Genomic DNA, 17,824 nt, shown 5'->3' on the forward strand with positions numbered 1-17,824 from the left:
TGGGATATATTTCAGAAGCAGATGTTGCGTGGTCAGAACTATGGTGAGCTCATTTTCAAGCTGACGTGAACTTGACTTCAGTGAAAATGTCACAAATGGAGAAATTTCCCACACAACTGGTGGTGTTATGATGCACACTGCAGTTAAGGCTGTGCCATATTACAGACTAGAGGTTGTTTTATTTGAGTTTTCAGTACTGGGTTTGCTGATCCAGTGATTTTCTCATTGCACACATTTAGTCACATAGCAAAAAGAGTTAGAAGAAAAAGGAACTCAAGGGCATGAAGCAAGTGGCCCGAGTCGTGACCTCTGATAATGAAGCACTATATTCCAATCTTAAATCTGGCTTCGGTGCCTTCCCATTTACTTTCCCTACAGTGGCTCATCCATAAAGAGCTGCATTGTTTCATATCCGAGGGTGTGAAGGGGAATATAATACTGTTGTCTCAGGTGACTATGTTTTCACAGCAAGCACTGTATTGCATTGTATTGTATTGTATGGGCACAGCAGGCCAGCATCAAGATATACTCTGTCAAGACTCAGACACCATTCTATTCAGTGGTCTGCCCCCCCACCCCACCTCAACCTCAACCCTTCCCCCTGTCCGCCAACATCCAGCCACCTCTAATCATGTGTTTGAGCACATTCAACAGGAGACTGTGGCCCAGGTCCCGAGTGCTAGCCTCCACACTCCCGTGTAAACAGTGCCCTGCCCGGACTTACGTGAGGCTAGCTGAGAGGATTACATGCCCCCTGGTTCAGACAGGCTTAATGTAGCCTCATTAGCAGAACACAATGATGCCTCCACCTCTCAGCATAGATAACACACCAGGCTCAGCCAGACTTCAAACAACTTACAGCACACCTCCTCAAACTTAAGGCCCAGGAGGCACACTGTGCAGTACACACTCATGGCTCCCCCAAAAAGCTAATGTACTATGATTTTAATGCCATTTGTATGCTACATTTTGTTTTCATAATATCTTACACCACTCTAAAATCAATTTTGGGGCATTATCTAAATAATAAATGAGTAATAATGCACATTTGCACTGCACAGAGTTTCGATTCAGGCCAAGATACACACATCATAATTGTCAATCTAGCTATTTCAGTCACTTACTCATAAAACACACTCACCTCATTGTTTTAATTCATGTGTCATGCAGGACGGCTCGGCCTGGAGACATGCAAACGAGGCAAAGCTGCACTCGTGCTGAAAAAACAGTTCTATTCTTTGTAAATTAGGAACTGTATTCTACATTTGCCTCTGATAAGGCTCTTATCTGCAGAATTAAATAAGTCTCCCGAGTCTTTTATTGTCCAGACAGTTGAGGTTTGGTTGCTGGTGGCTCATTGCCACAGCGGGCCATTCATTACATCCTATACAGTCTTGGTCCCAGATTGTCTCGGTGTTCCTCTGACAGTCGTGAATCTGTCTGTCTGTCTGACCCTGACCTCCAGACCCCACCAAAGACAGGAGAGAGAGACCTGCACTTAATTGTAATTAGCCCTAATTATTAACTGGAACTAGACTGAGACCCGTGAGACGCCATGATATCTGTGTCTGTCTGAAACGGCTCACTCAGTGACAGCAGATTAACCACAACAATCTGGCCTGGTCAACTCCAACAACACAAACTTTGAAAGTTTAATTAGATAGTGTGAACTGGTTAGACTCAGACATTAGATTATTTGGAGCACAAGCCGTGCTAAAATGCTTGCCTGATAAACACTAACAAATCTTTTCAGCCTAAGTGAAAACCACTTTCTGAAATGTGATTTATAGAAAAAAAAAAAAAAAAAAAAAAAAAAAAAACAACTTTATGCCAGTTGTATATTACTTACTTTCTTCACAGTTTGCTTTATTCTTCTGGGCTACAACAGACTCACTGGGTTGATGTACCAGTCATGAGCAATGAGATGTTCCCCTCTCACAACTTTGAGTTTCTTCTCGCTCTTACACTGGTCCGAGACCTGATACAAATTCAAAAGGATCTGCTGCTTTGAAGATAAGCACTGTACTTCTGCCATAAACAATGATTGTGCTGTTTCTTTCCTGTGGTGTGATTTATTTAAAGGATTATGCTGTAAGGATTTGGGCAGGTTTTCCTGGCAGGGCTGGCTGTATATGGATCCAATACTTGCGTAGTTTTGTATTGGGTACTTGAGATTCAGGAAAATACTACAGGAACCGCACCTTCTTACCAGACAAAAAGCCATCATGGACACCGTCTGTAACCTTTGCATAACGCTACGATTAAATCTTTATCATATTTACAAATACTGCGAGATTTTTCACAACAATCATTTTGACATGCAAATAAATACAAAAATGTTTGACCATTAATTGAAACTGATTCCTTTGAATTTTCTGCATGGCTTTTAATTTTTTAATCACTGTATAATTGAGACCTGCCTACCAGGTACTGACATGGCAGTGAGGACTTTGTACAGAAACACAATGCTATAGTAGTCTTGCACACACTCACACAAACATATGCTTCCTTTGATAAAGTGTTTTTATACCACCAGGCATTCTATCGCAGCGTCCCTTAAGACAATATCTGCGTAAAATACCAAGTTATTTATAGCGAGTGTGCCATTTTGACTTCAAAAAATAAACACAAGCGTAATGGAGAGCTCAAATATGAGGGAACAATTATCAAAGTCCCGCCAAACGCAGTGGGACTTATTCTGGTGCAGTCTGCGAGTTGCTGGGTCAGGGTTGACTGGAAGAGAGCCTTCACTAACTCAAAAAACCTCTTCAGATGTGGCTCCCATTTTAAAACTATGTACTGTTAACTAAGGTATATTTTCATTTAGTGCGAGTGAGAATTTTGGGACGGCGACAGACACACTAACACGAAGTACCTCACAACAGGGATCATGTAAACCATTTGTAATGAAGAGCATCAGTGATATCCATGGTATTTTCAAATCCATGTTAGTTATGTTTATGCAGTAAAACCGGGAAAAGTTGTGTTTGCCTCTGATTGTATTCCAGCAAGGGGGAGGGGGATCGTTTGAACGTCCAGGCCAGGATACAGCTGCCTATGACTAATTTCGAACTCCCCTTCTAGGCCGAGGCAACCCATTTCGCATGTAACACACATCACCAGGCATCTGTTTCCTGTTTTCATTCTTTGAGTTATCTTATTTTCCTTATTTCCCCCTCACCTGTTACAGTTCACGTTCCTTCCATCATGTTGCACAGTCTGTTCAGGCTTTACCACGGTCATCAGAGGATAGCCACTCAAAACTCATGAGGCATTCATGAATAATGAGTCATAAAACACGCCATAAGCATGATATGAATATGCTATACGTATACCTTAAATGAGAAATGTGATCAAACAAACAAAACCAAAAAACAATCAAACACGGAAAATTCTTTGGGTGACATGGCTGCACCAGTCTATTTGCACATGAAGTCTTCAAGATGTAGTTTAACGGCCTTAAATCTCTGACAAAGCACGGTGACAGAACTATTTTACCACATATTCTTTATTACAAAACTGAAGAATGGGAAAGAAAAAGACCAGCAGAAATACTGTCAAAACCGTGCAAGACAGTTTAACATTTGAAAGCACTCAGTATGCAGAACTCAGAGTTTTCCACAAGATAATGTACATGGGCGTTTAGTTTATTTTCACACTAACATTTAAGAGCTGTAGTATTTAAGCAGTTTCTCATCAGTGGGTTTCAGAATCTTCTTTTCTGGCATGTTGACAATCCAGCCAGGAGAGAGGCCAAAGAAGATCTGTCGAACATCCTTCCTCATCGAGAGCATGTGATAGAGTTCATCCTTTGAAATGTCTGGCAAAACATATCCATACTTCTGTGCCAGGGCTAGACGGGCTTGCCGTACTTTCTCTGGGTCGGCCAGGTAACCCCGATTTTCTGCACCTGTGTAATAGGGGACCATGTCTTCCCCTGGAAACAGTCGCTTTGGGATGGGCTGCCCACGTAAAAAGAACGGGACGGGCTTGATGAGAATTGCTGCAAAAATGAGAACAAGTTTAATTAAAAACATTTATAGGTCTGTTTTGCAGCTGCTCGAGATGACAGCACAGTAACAAGGTGTAATGTAAAACCATGGAGTGATGAGACTCATTCATTACCGAGGCTTATGGGATCATAGAAACTTGTCGTGATGATCCCTCCGTTTCTCTCAATAGCAGCGATGGCGCCTTCAGATGCTCTCTGAACCTCAATGTTGATTTTTGCTGCGAAAATATCAGCACCCTGATACAGAACAAACAAATAAAGAGAAGGGAAGGCAAACAGGAGTCAAATTAAATCTTCATCTGTCAGTCAGAACGCTAACAACATTGTTATGTGCTGCCCCCTACTGGCCACTATAAATGCAAGACTGCTTTCTAAGGCTGATTTCCAATGATGCATTCTCCAGGCCTGGTTTAAAATTAAACAATTAAAACAAACATTTAAAAAGGCCAAAACTGTAATCAGGTATGTTTCTCAAGACTTAACATGTAAAATTAAAACTGTTCATTCTGAAATCAAAACATCCTTTCCCCAAAAAAGCAAAATGTTTATTGCCAGCATCACAGCTTTTCGTTGCAGTAAATTAAAAACTATTTATCTTATGTCTTTAAAGCACTGATGAAGAAAATCCTCTGGTTCCACAATAGTAATTACGCTGATTCAATAGCACAACACTTAAGCCTAATTTATTTCAGCAACATTAAATGGTATTTGTCTGAGAGTGTCTGAGTACAGGATGTTATTTTCCCAGCCCACCATATGTGGAAATCAGCTCCTCTAATGTCCTCAACATCAAACGTGCAGCAAGAGGAAACTACCAGTCCCCTTGGACTTTGTAGTAAAAAATTTTGCTACCAGAAAAACAAATTGGCTTCATTCTGAATGCAACACAAGGTGAAAATAAGGCAACTGGGATTAAATTATCACCTGCAAATGTGTTCTTCAATCTAAATTCCCATTTGTATGGTGAATGTACATATAATTTCCTACAGCAGAGGTTTCAGATCAGCCCAGTGTCTGACTGAGTTAATTTTTTTCACTGACCGTGGAACAGTGCAGTATGTTTTGATATTTATTTCCAAAACGCTGACCTTTTTAGGCAAATTTTGAATATGACACTAAGTCCATCTTATTAATAAGCACAATTATTTTTTCAAGTCCTTTCTGTTGATTAAAAAAAACAAAACAAAACAAAAAAAAAAACACTTTCTAACTCAGGCATGATCCCCTGCTTGGTAATAAAAGTGCTCCGGCAGGGTTCAATCAGCTGTTACCTCGTCAACAAGCTGAACTCCAAAGTCTCTCTTCTGCGGCTGAATCGTCACTCCCCTGGCATTGACGAGCTGCGTCAAGTCAATCGGCTGCGTCGGATCAACTCGTCCCAGATCAATTAGGTACTGAAGCCGTTTCAGAGACAGGGGCTGGTACTGGGGACGGCGACTGACGGAGAGCAGAAAAACAAACAAACAAACAAACAAAACCCCAACACATTTATCACTGGACCAAATCATCTGGACCAGGGTGCAGGGAGGTGGCCACTTGGACACATGCACCACTTAAAAATGCAACAACTTTAACAATCTGTGCAAAATAATACAACTCTCCAGTTAACAGTGATCCAGAATTGGGGATCTGTTTAGTTTATCTCTGATTCAAAACTTTTATCTGATTATGGTGTCAAACTGAAGTTTCCCTGTTCAACTGAACTGAACAGGAAGAAATAATAAAAAGGACACTTAAAAATAAGGAAGAACTTATGTTGAGAAGGTTGAAATATATGTTTTGACCACTTGATGGGGCTGTATCTAAACTAGCACACTTGTCAAGGGTTTACAATCAGGGCTGGGATGATATGCCTGTCTACCAATTCGATCTTTGATGTATTGCAATTCTTATGTTATGCAATTTGACATTGAGATTTATTTCGATTTTTGTTTTCTGAATTATCCTCTAGTTTGTGGTTGTAGAGTTTCATGAAGCTGTGATTATCCTGAAGGTCACAATAGGTCATTTTATACAGTGATGTCCAGTTTCAAAACATGGTCTTGTTGCAATAAAATGGCTCCTACTGAGGCTGACATCATCACATATGAATCAAATGTGGCTCATTGAATCCACAAGAGTCTCAGCTTTCCAATCAAACCCAACTGATGCAACTCCAAGACTGTTTAGGCCCCAGTCTGCACAAATACACCATTTTACAACAGGCCAAAAGAACACATTTGGACTACATGGCTTGTGGCCCAAACTGCATGGGATTAGTATAAGGTGGGCATGTCTGCAAATGAAACCCATGGATTCAGAAATCTTGAGGTCAACGGTCAAGGAACCCCTTTCAAAATAGCCATAGTTTAGGTTATTTCTGCTGTTTAAACTGTTCATATTGCTATTTTTTATATATTCCTCGTTTATAGTGTATATATTGCTTGCTGCTATTTATCATCTGTTTATACTGTGAATTTGGACATTGCCCACATCTATGCACATTGTATACATCGATGCACACTGGTTTTATTGGGTTGTTTTTTTTTTTTGCACATTGTTTTTTGCACATTGGGTACTTAGATCTTTAGATCTCGGGTGTCATCTTTTATTCTTTATTTTTGATTTACTTATTCTTTATTTTTGATTTACTTAATCTTGTACTCTGTGGATACTGCTGAAAACTGTGAATTTCCTTCGGGATAAATAAAGTATCTATCTATCTATCTATACTAGTTTCTCCCTCTCCAAAATCTAGCCTAGCAGTAATAAAATCGCTTAAAAAAAAAAAAATTCGTAAGAAAAAAAAAAAAAAAAATCACAATATTACAAGTCAATCGATTTTTCCCACCTCCACTTACAATACTCTGTTGACAGCTCAAAGCCACGATGATGCTGTATATGTTTTCCGTCAATACTACGAAACGCTTCCAACTTTAGGTACAAACTGGAGATAAACCTCCTTTTCGATGACAATGACGAGTTACAGGGAGGATCTGGGATAAATCTGTTATGCGGTGACTTGCACTGAGAATGCACATTTAATGATGGTTTCAAGGACCGAAAACAAACAACTTCTACCTGTGTCCTTCATTGTAGCCGTATTTTGGGATGGCAAGGTAGAAGGGAGTCTGTCCACCCTCAAATCCCAGACGGGGTCGGTTGCCTCTCTGTCGCTCTCCTGTATGTCCCCGACCACTTTTGTTGCCACCATGCTGACCTCTGCCTCGTCGTTTCCCCTTGGAATAAAACAATTAAATATTAAATTAAAACAGAGACAGGCTGAATAGGCTGTTGAGAGACGTCTTGACATCCACTGTAGGTTAGCATTAGCCTCCACTGTGCAGCATTGGATAACAAGCAGGATGCGGCTAACGCTGTGCTAATGCAACTGAACAAGGTGGAGAAATAAACAATAATAACAAAAAATCACCTCTTTTCTCGCTCCCGGTTCAGGCCGCAAGTTCGCTAAAGTTATACGAGGCAGACTCTGCAAAATATCCAGCGCCTTCCCTCCTGTCTTTTTGGTAATTGTCATGTTTCTGCTGCTCACATGTCAAAAGCTAGCCGAGCCAAGGACACGTAGGTCACGTGACGGAGGCGAGCGGAAACGCCTTTTGCTTCGGCCGTTGGGATTTTCAAAATAGTAGCACATTTATGTTGTGATGTTCATTCATTCATTCATTCATTCATTCATTCATTCATTCATTCATTCATTCAAATTTATTAAAATTCTATAAAAAATACATAGAATACATGTGTTTGATGTAACGGGGTTATTTCACGAGAAAAACAGGACGATCAGGGAAAAAACAGGCTTTAGTCCAATGAATTAAAAGTGGCTATATTAAACCATCATGTATGATACTTGCCTTCTTCGGGATTGTAAAATGACCCAAATTTAATTTAATTTAATTTAATTTAATTTAATTTTCAGTGAAAAACATCCCTATCGTTTTTTGGAGAGATATTTCTTTATATATGTATATATATATATATATATATATATATATATATATATATATATGTATATATATATATATATATATATGTATATATTCACAAGGCTAGAGGGACGCGCTGAAACTATTTCGAGTCGAGATAAAAAAAAAAAAAAAGAATATTTATTGTAATTCTCGATGTAGGCTAACCTCTACACATTTCTTAATTTCAAGTGATGCAGGCTGTTTACTGTATTGTACCATCATCTGCAAAGTCTCTCTGTTATTTGAGTAATTTGTATTGGAATATGATAAATGTCCATTAAAAAAAAAAAAAAAAAAAACTTTTTTCAGCAGTGTCTCGCCTTTTTTCTCTCCATGTAGATAACACAGTGCCTGAAAAGGAGCAGGTGCTTAAAATTTTATGAAGTAAAAAAACAACCCCCCCCCCCCCCCCCCCCCCCCCCCCCCCAAAAAAAAAAAAAAAAAGAGTAGTAAAAATAAAACTACTTATAGGCCTAAAAATACAGTAAAATAAAACGAAATAGAATAAAATAAGGCAGGTTAGGGTCTTTACATCAAATCATATTCTTCAAATATATCATCAAACATCATATTACGGGACAAGTGAAAAAAATGCACGGTCGAAAACGAGTTATTTGCGCTGCGTGTATTTAACGGCTGAATGACGGTCGGGAACACGATGTGGTGTCAAAGGTCAGGATCGAGGTAAGAGGTCACAAATGTAAAGAAACTATTGGATTAAATTATCAAATCAATAATTACGTCGCTACACGTGTCAGTTCAGTGTTATTAGTAATCTACAGTCCATTTGTTGTGTACTGTCAGTGTGGGAGATTTGATTATCGGCGAACCAACGTCGTTGACACTGAAATGGACCAATGGCTGCTTCGCATTTGTGAACGACGCAACCAGCGAGCCAATCACGTAGCGCAGAGGGCGGGACTACAGAGCGTGACGGTTCCGGCGAGTGCGGTTGTTTCTTGTGATCCGGTGTGGGTAAACGGTGCCATATTATTCTCGGCAAAATTCAACTCCCACAACAACAACAACAACAAAAAGACACCGCTATCTCCGAGCTGTAAACAAGACGGTGGGGGTTTCCTGTCTCGCTTCTCGTTCGGCTTTTGTCCGTGTGCTCTCCTCGCATGGCAGCTGTGTGACAAACAGAGACAGACCAAGGACGATTGACAGCTGCCGACAGGAGGAACGGTAGTAACACAATTCTCGGTACATGTCCGCTGCCTGAGCGCTGTATGTGCGGCAATAACATGTCAGCGCCTTTACCTGCCATAGTGCCTGCTGCCCGGAAAGCCACAGCAGCGGTGAGTCCACATCAACCAGCAGCCAAGTGGCCCTAAAGCTGCCAACTTAGGCCTGCAGCACCCACCGTCTCTCTACCTGAAGGCATACTGACACACGCCACCCTGCGCCCCGCTCACTAGTCATGTGTTTTGTGTGTTTGTGCAGGTGATATTTCTCCATGGCTTGGGCGACACAGGGTAGGTGAAGCCTTCCTTTTCCACAGTGCATTCAAAAACACATGATTATTACTATTTTGTGCATTAAACTGGCCTCATTTTGTCCGATAATAGGCATGGCTGGGCAGAGGCGTTTGCAGGCATCAGGATGCCACATGTCAAGTACATCTGTCCACATGCGTAAGTATGCACCAGCTCCTTATATATGAACTACATTTTTTTTTCCCCACACAATCATTGCACAAACTGATGCTGTTTCTCTTTCCTGTGTCTTACAGTCCAACCATGCCTGTCTCCTTGAACATGAGAATGTCTATGCCTTCTTGGTGAGCGTTATAGCACATTATCTTTTTGCAAGTATGCATACTGTGTAGTGGATACACTTTTGACCTCACTGGTACTTTATGATTCCTAGGTTTGATATCTACGGGTTGAGCCCGGACTCGAACGAAGATGAGACCGGCATTAAAAGAGCTTCAGAAAACAGTATGTCATTAGGATTTGTTCATATTCATTATGGATGTGAAGCTTTTTAAATTTTTTTAAAAGAAACAATTATATAAAGAGCGCGTTTGAGTCATATTTGCCTGCCGTCTCCACAGTTAAAGCCTTGATAGACCAAGAAGTGAAGAATGGAATACCTTCTCACAGAATAATGCTCGGTGGATTTTCACAGGTACATTCTGCAGTGTAGATGAGTTGTTACATAACACCATTTTCTGTGATTTAAGATGCTTAAATGCCAGCTCTCAGTAGTTTAAGATATTTAAATCAACAAGTGACATATGAGGGCTGGTTTTCTTTGTGCACTAGGGATGTGAGATCATCTCTTTGCTTTGCTGTTTTGATTGGGATTCTCTCTCGCTTGTCTCTGATAATAATAGGTGTAGGATCTATGAGACACAAGGAATTTTGGTAAGCGCTGGCTTGTTTTTCCAGGGCGGAGCGTTGTCCCTCTACACTGCTCTGACGTCTCAGCAGAAGTTGGCCGGAGTGGTCGCCCTGAGCTGCTGGCTTCCTCTCCGAAACTCCTTCCCTCAGGTTAGGAGAAAGAAAGCCCCATTTTTGCCTGGCCTGTTAATTATCCTCAGCGGTTCCAGCTCAGCCTTCTCCTAAATCATTGACGTTAACAGGGCCATTTAAACCACAACATGTCCATCAGATTCCTCTAACCAGCTTGTGCAGCATCATCTTCACACTCTGTATCCAGACGATTGCACTCTAGGTCCAAATGTTGAATATTTATGTCATTATCCTAGACAATGATTTGTTGCTGAAGACACCAACAGTCACTTTACAGTAGCAAGTTGAGTCTGCTGCTGTCATGGAGTGTGTGTGCACAACCGGAGTACTGTCAGTGAGGAAAATGTGGGCGATAATGAGGTAAATGTTGGACGTCTGGTCTCACAGTGCAATCACTCGGCTACAAAACTGTGCTGCACAAGCTATTTTTAAAGAATTTGACAGACATTCTGTGCTTCCGCTGAGCTATAAAAAGATGACCCTGTTAACTTCAGTCGTTTTGGAGAAGGCTGCGATGGGACTACAGATGCTAATTTGCCGTGTGTTTGGTGGTCCTGCTAAATTAAATGGAAGCTCGACTGACAGGGATGGGTGGGGGATGGCGGTGGGCGGGTAGACAATGACTTCATTTTTATTGTTGCACAAACTATTCCTTTAATTGTATTAAGGTTTTGGCCAATCCATTTACCATGTGGCCATAATCTATTGTAATCTGCTACGAGTAGTAATCCTAATCTTTTCTATTCTCAGGCCGCGGCCAACAGTGCTAACAAGGACATGCATGTCCTACAATGCCACGGTGATGCTGATCCCCTGGTCCCCTTCATTTTTGGCAGTCAAACGGTAGAGAGGATGAAAAGCCTCATCAATCCAGCAAACATCACCTTCAAGACCTATCGGGGACTACCTCACAGCGCCTGCCCAGAGGTCAGTGAGGGGAAAAGTCGCTCAGAAGCTCCAGCGGCTTCTGATTGTGCAGTAAAACTCACACACTACGTTCACACTGGGGGTGTAACAGTCCATCAGTTTGGATCGATGCATTGATCTAATAACCAGATGTTGAATATCGTCATCTGAGACAACTTTATTTTGAAATTCCTGTGGCAGGGTTATGTCACCTTTTCTGTCCAAGCACAACGCCCCCCCTAAATGTTCAAATAGTGCTTGTAATGGCAGTTGCGGCCCTCAGCAAAGAAAAAGACAATAATACACTGCTCACGGAAATAAATCAGCAGTGTGGAAATATTTCGAATTTCACAGTGGAGACAAATCACATGCCAAACAATGCCGGAACAAGATAAAATATTCAAGAAACATGACAAACCAGGCCAACCACCTAAAACAGAAACAGGCGTTATAGTGTAACTAATTGTGTTAAATGCGCATATAGCATTGTGTCCTGTAGATGGTAGACCCCTGAATTGAATCAGTCAGAACTGTATCGTGGCTGACTTTGTGTTACTGGAAAATATTGTATCATTGTCCAAAGAATCGATGTAATATCATGTCATGGTGAAACTTTTGGCCTTACTGTGGACACTTGTTGTGTGACCCATATCAGAGTGGACACGTCTCTGCCATGCACACGTTTACAACAAGCATGCATGCATGAACAACAAAAACATCCATTTGCATGACAATCCATCATCACAGTGAATGAAACAGCAGTGCAAGCATTCGTTTCCTGAATAGTTTCCTGTGGTAACAGCGGTGTGGTGACACTTTGCCAGCTGTTGAGGCTGATGGCAAGAAGGCCAAAAAAAACAAACAAAAAAAAAAAGGGCTTGAATTGAAGCATCTTGTCATGTATCTGTTAAATTTGCAGCCTCCCCGTTGTTGTTGCTGTTATTTCTCATATTTTGTTTTGGCCCTCCACTGCAGGTCAAGTGTCGGTCAGTTCAAGTTCAAGCTCGAGTTTATGTAGAGCCTCAAATCATTGTTTACAGGATAATGCCTCTTGACTTTGACCGTCACAGCGAGCAAGAAAAAAAAAAATGTTTTTATATCATACAGATAATAGAGAGGATTATCAAGAAAAGGGAAGAAGTCTTGAGATGACCCTCAGAGAGAGGGGGCCCCTTCCAGACCAGTCAGGTGTGGTCAGTGGATGCCGACCACACATGAAATCTGAGCTGTCACATCACCAGGCATCAGATTTGAAAAGATCAGATTCTTGTGCTCACACCGCCCAGAAAACATCTGATCACATGCCAGCCAAAAAAAAATATATATTCGGGCCAATTCAGCTTGTCGTGCGAACATAGATCTCCGCTGGTCTGACATTCTGTACCAGATGTTTCACCATTAGCATCTCTGCTTTACATCCTGCAGGAAATGGTGGACGTCAAGCGGTTCATAGAAAAGCAGCTTCCACCCATCCGAGATGAATGAACGTGCGAGTGGCTGCACACCCACACAGCACCATCAGTCCAACGAGCTTGACTCCAGTGACGCTCCATGGACCCGAGGAACCACTGACTGACTTGACTCAATAAACCACGCTGCTACTCATAGAGGCGGACAGGACGGGGGCTAGACTTTAGCCCAGAGGAGGCATGACTGAAGTGATGCAGTATCCTGGACAGGAGCCACACACAATCCTGTGTTACAATAGAGTAACATTAGTTGCCACTGTTGATTGTATAGCTATTTGCTATTGAAAAAAAGCCATTTCCTGCACGAAATTTGCGTATTGGAATAACTAGGGCTATACTTTATGGTTTAATACATAATGTCTCACAATAAATGGCTTGTTGTTAATAATGTCTTTTTTCCAAATGTGGCCTATCTCTAGGATATTTCAGCAGCGATACAGGATAAAACTTGATATTTGCAAACAAAGCACAGACGCATACGTCACACTACATTAACTGTATAATAAATGCAAATCCGACTGCTTGATATGCAATTCACTTTATGTGTAGTACCGTAAGAGATAATAATTTTGTGAATTTCCAAGAAGCACAACTGCAAAAGGAATACAACATACAACTGTGCTTTATTTAATTTGTGAGAATTCAAATAGCTATTTCACACAAATTCATTTGAAATACACAAATATATCAGTGGTCATGGTCATGTATTATTTAGTGGATTTTTCCCTGTTTTTTTGTCAGTTGAATATAACGACTAATATCACAGTATTTAAACACACAGGCAAGATCTATTTTCAGGTAACAGCTCATCAGTTGTAAAAAGGAACTCACCGTTGAGAAGAGCTGAAAGCACCAACATAAGTTGTTGTTGCACCGTTCAGATCAAACCCAAGGTGCTAGTGTAAAAGATCTTATTCCAAGGCACTTTCCTTCCTCTTAAGTTATCATTGAATGAAACACTAGTTTCTACAAGAACTCGATATGCATTAAGGCTGACAACATACCTAAACACAAATGCAGTGTTCACAGATACATGCTTTCTCTCATAAAACAAGGTAGAAAAGTGCAATGTCAAGCGCTAGGGAATATATAAAAATATAGATATGTTTTTTGAGCAAGTAACTGATGCTGGGTCTAGCATTTGTTCTTGTTTGCTCCAAGGGTTTTGGTAAGATAATAATAATGGGTAAATAAACAGTAATTACATCTTGAGAAAGACTGTTTTTTGATGCACTGTTCATTTTCCTGTTGTCCTGTCAATAGCTGGACTCAACAACAGGAGCACGAAATTTCTTCAGGCGGGACGCATGCGCCATTTTAAAAGCTAAGTGTGGTGGCAGTGGGGAGTCTATGGCTCCGGGGGAGGCTCCTCCAGACTCTTCACCAGATCTGTGTACGCCGTTGAGTTCATGAAGCGGGGGTATGAGTCTCTCTGCATCAGCGTGTAGATCTGCTGCTGAGCATCGTCAAACGTGTGTGAGGTCGGCTCCAGCATGTTGCGGTTTATCACATCTCGAACGCGCGAGTCCAAACTCACCTGAGGGAGGTGAGCAGAGAAAAAAAAAAAATGAGTGAAGCTCCATCATAAATGCATAATAAAGACACATCCACCTGAGAATAAGCGAGGTTCTTTGCCTCTCGATGGCTCACCTCTTTTGGAGAAAGGATAGAGATGAAGTCCTCGTAAATTTGGCGAACTTTCTCCTCCACCACCGTCTTGTTGGTCTCCTTCTTGAGCTCCTCACAGGCCAGCCAGAACATCATGTTCTCCTCACTGAACTCCGTCCGCAGGAACTGCCTGAAGCAGCCTCGCCCGGCCGCACTTTTCATCAGCTTCTCAAATGACGTGGACCAGGAGCGTGCGTCTTCCAGGGTTGGTTTGGGGCTTAAAGAGAAAACTATGGACTTTAGTAGACGCATTAGTATTGGGGTAACTGATTCTTCCCAGTCATACCACATCTTATCAAAGACTGGCTCTTATTGGACTGTTTCTTGCACCTACCTCTCCTCGCAATTAGTGGCTCCCTCTGTCCTCCTTTCAAAAGTTGTCCTCTGAATTGTCTCATCTTCACCCCTGACAGTCAAGCTGGGAGAAAATGAAAACAGTTTCAGCATCCTTTCAAAGCAAAATTACTTTGCAATGACAATTTATCAGGCCATTAAAACTAGCTTTAAACTAAGGTCATGCTTTGATGAGTAAGCTATCCTGACAAAAATAATTTCTACAGCTGGCTCGAATATGATATCAGGCTATGCATCATAATATCTTACTAATAGATATCACCTTTTGCTCTCTTGGTTTTTCACTCAAATTTCACATCAACTATCGTAGAAGCAACCTAAACAATTCAAACGCCCAATATTCCTTATAATAACAAGCAGGTGACAATAGTTGCAAGTTTTGTTGTTTGTGCCGCATTTCAAATAACAGAACACGTAGGCTGATCTACTGGGAGTCGATGCGTAAACAGTAAAGTATGTCAACCGCCCGGGTCATCCTATGGGGACTGGCTGCATGCAATTGAAATGTTCTCAACACCTGATGTAGCAGCTGGCTGTGGGGCTAATTGGTGCGGGTGAAAGTCCGCTGTGCACCATCCCATGTGGGAATGAGGCTGTTATAGCTGTGCAACAATTAAATGGAATTGAGATATACATGGATACGACTTATTACTTGTCCCCAGCGGAGTGAGTTAACAGGGCCAAAACCTGCGCACAACAGGTTGCCTGTCCTGAGAGATCAGCTCCCCGCGAGGAGGAGAAAGCAAAGGTAAAATTGTTGATGATTGCAAAACAGATTAACATCGCTGAGGGCTTGATCCAGTGAGACGGTGTGTGGGCTGCAGGACCACCGTGGATCTGTTTTTCTGGGACACTGTGGGCTGGAGGAATGGCTGCCTAACTTGGACCCCAAGCTGCAGGACAGTCCTCAAGTGTCCATACTTAAGTGTCTTTTGTGTTCCTCATGAGTATGTGTTAATATTTTATGTTTTTATTTCACACTGCTCTGGCTTTGAAACAATGTTTTGTTGAGATCTACAATGGCTGTGTTACAGTATGTGAGACAAACTGGAAGAAGCGGAATAAAAAAAAATTCTGTGCAGACAAAAAATGTATTTGCCCTCTTATGAGAGATTCTGAACTGAGGACAACGAGCTGATTAGTGCTTTCACGTTAGTGCCCAAAATCCATAATTTAATCTGTTGGATGCTTGATCTGTAAATGAAGTTGTGGAGGTTTGTTAGATTTGTAGAGTCAGTAGATATTCGACATTAATCGAGTAGTGGTGTTTTGGATGTGAGAGCAAATTGGAGGATGGGGTCAGAGTCATCTCCTGTGCGTGGGGCCCCATAATTCCTAGTTAGGCCCCTGAGCGTGGGCACAGCAGCAAGGTTACAGCAGAGGAGTCTTACCAGGAGCAGCTACAGCAGCAGCACCAGCAGAAACAGCAAGCGTTTGAGGCGTTAGTGGGGGTGTTGCCCATCCTGTGGCGTGCTTGGAGGACACTGGCAGCTGCTTCCTGGTGAATCTGCATCTGTCTCTTACGCATCTCCACCCGCTCTGACCCCATGGACTGCAAAAAACAGGACACAAGAGCACAGTGAGCGCTGGGGAGAGGTGGATCCCGGGACACTGGGGAGCTCATCAGTGCAATAATCCGCAGCATCACAGGCATCACAGCTCAAGAAATGCCAGACCAATTGTTGATCAAATTACAAGGAAATGTCTGAAAGGGCATCACTGCAGATTCAGTGTTTCCTCACAGCAGGTGGGCATGCACAGGCTCCATTTGGAGGAAATGAATGAAAGTTGATTGACAAGAAAAATTAACATACATCACGCTTATTGAAATCATGCTGAAATTTGATTATGTGCCAATTCAATATATATATATATTTCTGAGGACACTGTGTCTTGTGGTATGCACGACCAATTCTTAATACTGCGTGGGGTCAACCTCTGTGCAATCTCGATAATCGACAATGTGTGTGTGTGTGTGTGTGTGTGTGTGTGTGTGTGTGTGTGTGTGTGTGTGTGTGTGTGTGTGTGTGGGCATGCGTGCGCGCGCGCGTGTGTAGGCGTCGTGCAGCGGAATACATAAATGAAAATAGCCCGATAATCTAATGGTAAACACCCTGGCGACTTGCTGGATCACAGTGCAGGTAAATAACAATATCAAAATGTGATGAGCTACACCCCCTCCTCTCTCTGTCAGGGATGAGCAGTAATGACACCGATAAGGCGTTACTCGTGGACCGCAGTGATCGCATCCATCAGTCGCATCCTCAGGAGGACAAACACTCTGTGATTGTCGGTATAAGAAACACAGCCCACCTAAAACAGGCAAATATCCTGCAATTTGTATGGATATTATGATAAAAACGACTCGCCCATAAATAAGATAATTTATAATGATGCGAGCATTTTTTCTTCCAAGGCAGAAGCGCACCTACCACATCCACAAACAGCCTATGTATTTATTTGCTCATGGCCAAGCAGATACCGCCATTTACACGTAAATCACATCATACTTCAGTTGCTCAAGAGGCATTCTATGGTGGAAACATTTTCTGGCTGCTGGACTAGACGAATAAACATATTCCAGTCTAACTGGGTATGCTTCCTTCTCCCAAAGATGCGCAAATGAGGGTTTAAGCATCATCCGCGGCCTACACTCATGCAAAAATCAAATACAAATGTGTACTCACTGTGTCACCATGAATGCCAGAATACAGGTGATTTTTGGCTCGATCACATCCGTCTGCTTCGGCTTGACACAAACCAGTTGGTTTCCTCCGCGCGCATGCGTTTTCTCCAAGTGTGAAAAGATTTTTCTGCGCCTATGCATTAATGGCCAGAACATGATGTGCACTCGCCGATCTGTGGAAGTGATGCACTCTGCAGGAGAGGGGCTCTCAGCTGCTCTCACGTGCACATGCATCACATCGTAAAGCCCGTTAGACAAGATTTTGTTCCCATATGCAGAGATCG

The 17,824-nt window shown here is 41.9% G+C and overlaps 3 protein-coding genes across 3 annotated transcripts; 1 reads left to right on the forward strand and 2 right to left on the reverse strand.

Moving 5' to 3' along the window:
• Positions 1 to 3,387: 3,387 nt before the first annotated feature.
• mrpl15 (mitochondrial ribosomal protein L15) lies at positions 3,388 to 7,611 on the reverse strand. The gene is made up of 5 exons (XM_030079812.1): positions 7,425 to 7,611; positions 7,073 to 7,230; positions 5,284 to 5,449; positions 4,126 to 4,249; positions 3,388 to 4,003 (listed from the first exon to the last, which is right to left on the reverse strand). Exons 1-5 carry the CDS (start codon positions 7,527 to 7,529, stop codon positions 3,666 to 3,668), a joined length of 891 nt encoding a protein of 296 aa, XP_029935672.1. The 5' UTR covers positions 7,530 to 7,611; the 3' UTR covers positions 3,388 to 3,665.
• A 1,287-nt stretch (positions 7,612 to 8,898) lies between these two features.
• Positions 8,899 to 13,222, forward strand: lypla1 (lysophospholipase 1). Its single transcript, XM_030079513.1, has 9 exons — positions 8,899 to 9,278; positions 9,424 to 9,455; positions 9,549 to 9,614; positions 9,713 to 9,760; positions 9,850 to 9,920; positions 10,037 to 10,110; positions 10,374 to 10,475; positions 11,208 to 11,384; positions 12,789 to 13,222. Exons 1-9 carry the CDS (start codon positions 9,210 to 9,212, stop codon positions 12,846 to 12,848), a joined length of 699 nt encoding a protein of 232 aa, XP_029935373.1. The 5' UTR covers positions 8,899 to 9,209; the 3' UTR covers positions 12,849 to 13,222.
• Positions 13,223 to 13,576: 354 nt separating this feature from the next.
• On the reverse strand, positions 13,577 to 17,569 carry LOC115378936 (regulator of G-protein signaling 20-like). The gene is made up of 5 exons (XM_030079514.1): positions 17,550 to 17,569; positions 16,246 to 16,406; positions 14,835 to 14,918; positions 14,483 to 14,717; positions 13,577 to 14,369 (listed from the first exon to the last, which is right to left on the reverse strand). Exons 1-5 carry the CDS (start codon positions 17,550 to 17,552, stop codon positions 14,181 to 14,183), a joined length of 672 nt encoding a protein of 223 aa, XP_029935374.1. The 5' UTR covers positions 17,553 to 17,569; the 3' UTR covers positions 13,577 to 14,180.
• Between the last annotated feature and the right edge of the window lie 255 nt (positions 17,570 to 17,824).

Source organism: Myripristis murdjan, chromosome 20 (genome assembly GCF_902150065.1).
Source record: "Myripristis murdjan chromosome 20, fMyrMur1.1, whole genome shotgun sequence".
NCBI lineage: Eukaryota > Metazoa > Chordata > Actinopteri > Holocentriformes > Holocentridae > Myripristis > Myripristis murdjan.

Coding starts and splice junctions, on each gene's coding strand:
- mrpl15 (XM_030079812.1), bottom strand. CDS start 7,529: ATGACAATTACCAAAAAGACAGGAGGGAAGGCGCTGGATATTTTGCAG. Junction 7,231..7,424: donor AACCGGGAGCGAGAAAAGAG/GTGATTTTTTGT, acceptor TTTTATTCCAAG/GGGAAACGACGAGGCAGAGG. Junction 5,450..7,072: donor GGCTACAATGAAGGACACAG/GTAGAAGTTGTT, acceptor GCTCTCCGTCAG/TCGCCGTCCCCAGTACCAGC.
- lypla1 (XM_030079513.1), top strand. CDS start 9,210: ATGTGCGGCAATAACATGTCAGCGCCTTTACCTGCCATAGTGCCTGCT. Junction 9,761..9,849: donor AGAATGTCTATGCCTTCTTG/GTGAGCGTTATA, acceptor TATGATTCCTAG/GTTTGATATCTACGGGTTGA. Junction 11,385..12,788: donor CTCACAGCGCCTGCCCAGAG/GTCAGTGAGGGG, acceptor TACATCCTGCAG/GAAATGGTGGACGTCAAGCG.
- LOC115378936 (XM_030079514.1), bottom strand. Junction 14,919..16,245: donor TGCTGCTGTAGCTGCTCCTG/GTAAGACTCCTC, acceptor ATTTTCTCCCAG/CTTGACTGTCAGGGGTGAAG. Junction 14,718..14,834: donor GCCACTAATTGCGAGGAGAG/GTAGGTGCAAGA, acceptor TTTCTCTTTAAG/CCCCAAACCAACCCTGGAAG.